Consider the following 4644-nt stretch of genomic DNA (forward strand, 5'->3'; position numbering starts at 1 on the left):
TGTCTTTATCTGACTTACTTTATTGAATATGATAATCTCTAGGTCCATCCATGCTGCTGCAAATGGCATTATTTTATTCTGTTTTACGGCTGAATAATATTCCATTGTGTATATGTACCACATCTTTATCCATTCATCTGTTGAGGAACACTTAGGTTGCTTCCATGTCTTGGCTATTGTAAATAGTGCTGCTATGAACATAGGAGTGCATGTATCTTTTTGAATTAGAGTTTTGTCTGGGTATATGGTCAGGAGTGGGATTGCTGGATCATACGGTAATTCTATTTTCAGTTTTTTTAGGAAACTCCATACTGTTCTCCATAGTGGCTGCACCAATTTACATTCCCACCAACAGTATAGGAGGGTTCCCTTTTCTCCACACCCTCTCCAGCATTTGTTTTTTGTAGACTTTTTAATGATGTGGGCCCTAGTTTCTTTATGTGTTCATTCATTCATTCGTTGACCAATGAACATTGGGCTAATCGTGTGACCTACCTGCAAGATGGTTAAGAAATTACAGTGAATTATAATTCATTGCAATTATAATGTGGATGCCCAATACAAACTGCAAAGCTCTAAAATGTAAGCGTTACTTTAGGGCTGCATTCACACCACCCTGTTATAGCACTTAACACCTCCCAATCTCAGATTCATGTCCCAAAGGGTGAAAGAGGACTGTATTTTCCTCCATCCTAGGAACCACTGTATTTCTTCAAATCTGAAATTCTGTCAACTTTAAGGTACATCATTATCTTGTGTACAATGAAGAAAGAAAAAAAAAAACTCCCTGTCAATTAAACTAGGAGACAATGACTCCTTACCACTTAGAATTTTTATTTTATATTGATTGATAGAGCTCTTTTAGACTTATTTTATTTTGAAAATTTTCAACCATACAAAAAAGTTGAAACAATTTTACACCATATATCCACAGCCTTAAGCTGTCAAAATAACTTTTGTATATGGTGTAAGTTGGGGTCAGTATTCTTTATTTTATTTTATTTATTTTATTTTTTTTGCGGTACGCGGGCCTGTCACCGTTGTGGCCTCTCCCGTTGCGGAGCACAGGCTCCGGACGCGCAGGCTCAGCAGCCATGGCTCACGGGCCCAGCCGCTCCGTGGCATGTGGGATCCTCCCGGACCAGGGCACGAACCTGTGTCCCCTGCATCGGCAGGCAGACTCTCAACCACTGTGCCACCAGGGAAGCCCTTATTTTTTATTTTTTTTAATAGATACCCATTGTTCCAGCACCATTTGTTGAAAAAATGTCCCTTTCCTATTGGATTTCTTTGGCCTTTTTAATAAGCTTATTTAAACATATATTTGATCATATATCCCTCTTGCATTTATGTAGAAGGAAATATATTTGTTGATTCATATATATGTATCTTATATATCATGTGTATGATATGCTACATATTACACACATATATACCCTGTATGTAGATATAATATACACATGAGTAATAAAATTCACATTTGTAATCTTATTCTTCTGAACCACTTTTCAATCCAGAGTCTTTGTGTAAATGTTTTCCAACATGATATTATCCTCTAAGACATCAAGAATGTCATATATTCCGGATCTCTTTAGAAAGTACTCCACTATTGTCTCTAGATTTTTTTCCCAATGACCTGATGCCCATTTTGCAAGTTTTGATTTTGTGCTTTCAAGATGCTACTGGAAGGGTCAATGGAAGATTTTCATACAACAACTAGGACTCATATTCCTTCTTCAAATGCTTCTTAAATGATTTGTTGACCAAACCATTGAAGGGTAGCAGTTAACCAGTATCACAAACAGGAATTATAGCTAAATTCACAAATTTGTAGGCAGAGATGACTACACCACAATTGCCTTATGGCCAACAGTGATTTTAGGACACCATTAATGACCTCTCTATTTCTGAGGTGTCAAAATGTGAAAAAGAAAAAAAAAGGCTATTCCAGCATTGTGTACCCAGTGCCCGGGCCTGTGCCTGCCTACCAGGTGATCTTCAACAAGTATTTCTTGAATAAATAGATTTTTTTTTTTTTTTTTTTTTTTTTGCATTTTCTAGGATTCATTTTAAAGTTCAGGCTAATGTTTAACAACAGTATTTCAATTAAATTATGGCATTTGAAAAAGGTTATACTTCTGGGGAAAGAGCACATAAACATGATTTTTGGGAGAAGATATGTTTGGAAAACAACAGTAATGAATAATTAATATTGCTTTAACATTTCTAAAATCATATTAAAATGATCATCTTTGATTGCCATTTCAGTAAGTTTCGATACAGGATATGTTACTGTCCACTTACTAGTAACCAAAACACACATAGAACAGACTTGTAACAAATATTCAGAATCAATTCTTTTCATGAGATAAACATTTCTGAGACTTTAAGATTCATGTTTGAACATACAGTACTGCAATGTTGGCTACATAAAATAAAATAAATAGAAAATCTTTTTCAGAGGAAGCTCATTAATCAGAGGCTGTATTGCATTTAAGGATTTAACACTGGCTATATACAGAAGGGAAAGCATTTCACTTAGAAATACTTCACATTACTGGAGCTCTCTTTTTAATATGGCAACATATAGCAGCTTACCATATTCTGATACTTAAAAATCAACAGGAATAGTGCTACTCTTTCATCCTTTGGTTCCCAGTGACAAATAATGCAGTAATAACACCTCCAGTTTTCAGTTCCTCTTGAGTGACATTAACAGAGAGAAACCCGATGCTTTAGCTGAAATTTGGCAGCCCAAGAAGTGCACCAACTGCTCCAAAATATCCCTCATGCTCTAGAAACAATGCTTTCAGTTGACCTTTTGACCAATAATCCAGTGCATATGCCAAAAGTTTCATCGAGAGAGTATTGACACGTAAAAAGTTTCCAACAAAGACAACTCTGTTTATTTTCTCATTAACAGCACACATTCGTGCCACAGAACCAATGTTATTGGTGATAGTAACTAATGTAGCTCTTGCTAGATCTTCTTTACTAACAGATTCTCGCTTCTCCTTATAAATCATATTCCCAAAACTAGATGCTACAGCCCAACCAGGCAGACCAAATCTTTCATAATCTCCTCCGTAAATATCACGGACCAGCTTGTCAGCTTGGGTGCTGTCACCTTTGGATGCCATTTCAAGAGCCTCTTCAAAACTTTCACAGCCAGTCAATAAACTACATAAACCAAGAAAGGTACCCCCTCCAAGGCTTGTCCCAGTTACTCGTTTATAGTTGTCTTTGGAATGGACTGCTAAAATACTGACTCCCGAACCAATGTTTACTACCAGAAGTGGATAGGGATCATCCAGGTTGAAAGGCATCTTTTGGCATCTCTCAGGTTCTGAGGCATTAGCAAAATAATAGCACTCTGCTTGTCCATTGAAACTGACAGAATCTATATACAGCAAGCCCTTTACAAGGCAGTCAAGTTCATCCAGTTTGTGCAGGTGGAGGTTTCCAATTGTGCGAAAATCTTTTTCAAACTTGTAAGCACCACCTCCTGTAGCACATAGCACCGTGTGTAATGTTGAGAAGTTTTTATCTCTTCCCATTTGGATAAAAGTAGGCAGGTCCTGGGTTGGAAATCTGATAAAGTGCAAGTTCCCTCTCCGGCCAAAAAGCGTTAAATCTTTCAGTTCAAGGTGTACATCCCGAATACCAGTGGATCCATAGGCTACGTTAGAAGTCAGATATTTCCGGATACTTTTTAAGCTCTCAACTTCTTCTTGTTCTTCCTCTGCTGTGATATCGATAGGTTCAAAATATGAGAGCTTTACCAGAGTTCCCCCGATGTCCATGCCAAACCATGGGAAAGAGGGTTTCTTGGCATCCTTGATCTTCATGGCGTCGGCCTGAGGGGCGAGAGGCAGCCTCGGGTACGGCGCGCAGAGGGTTGCGGCGGAGACTCCGGAGGTAGCTGGGCCGCGCGGGGAGGCCCGGCCGGTTCCTCCCCTCGGGCCGGGCGGGGCGGGCCAAGGGCGGGGCGGGGGCGCCTGAGATTAGGCCCCGGCCCAGGGGGCGGCCCCCCCCACCCCCGCGAGGGGCGGCCGGGACCGAGCGAGCAGGGGAAGGCCGCCGGCCTCGCCGCTCCGGGGCCCCCCGCCGCCGCTCCAAACAAAAGGCCCCCTAGATTTTTTTTTTTTTTTATCTTGAAAAGTCCTTTGACCTTCTATGTTCCTCTGTTCAGTAGTTCTGGCCTATAAAAATATACTGTCATTACGTTTTCCAAGCCCCAAACCACCTGCTTAATAACTATAAAACTATAGTGGTAGTACCCACATTACTTTATTATTTGTTTTCTTGGATTTTGCTAAATGCAATCTCAAGAGTGAAGGATCCACCAAATGTAGGTGTTTCCAAAATAAATTAAAACCGTGCTTTTGAGGAACTAATGTTAAGTGTGGCCTGGGAGACAGGCTTTTCTGTTACAACTAAAATATCAGTGCCATAAGTTCTGTGGTTGTGTATAGCTGCTGATTTCCATTTGAAGCAATGTTGTATTTAAATAGTACTTTAGGGATTTTGCTGGTGGTCCAGCGGCTAAGAGTCCACACTCCCAATGCAGGGGCCCTGGGTTCAATCCCTGGTCAGGGAACTAGATCCCACATGCATGCCGCAACTAAGAGTTCTCATGCCACC

The 4644-nt window shown here is 40.2% G+C and overlaps 1 protein-coding gene across 1 annotated transcript; it reads right to left on the reverse strand.

The window, feature by feature from the left end:
• Positions 1-2055: 2055 nt before the first annotated feature.
• LOC117313891 (pantothenate kinase 3) lies at positions 2056-4125 on the reverse strand. Its single transcript, XM_033864526.2, has one exon. It carries the CDS (start codon positions 3846-3848, stop codon positions 2736-2738), a length of 1113 nt encoding a protein of 370 aa, XP_033720417.1. The 5' UTR covers positions 3849-4125; the 3' UTR covers positions 2056-2735.
• Positions 4126-4644: the final 519 nt, after the last annotated feature.

Source organism: Tursiops truncatus, chromosome 10, assembly GCF_011762595.2.
Source record: "Tursiops truncatus isolate mTurTru1 chromosome 10, mTurTru1.mat.Y, whole genome shotgun sequence".
NCBI lineage: Eukaryota > Metazoa > Chordata > Mammalia > Artiodactyla > Delphinidae > Tursiops > Tursiops truncatus.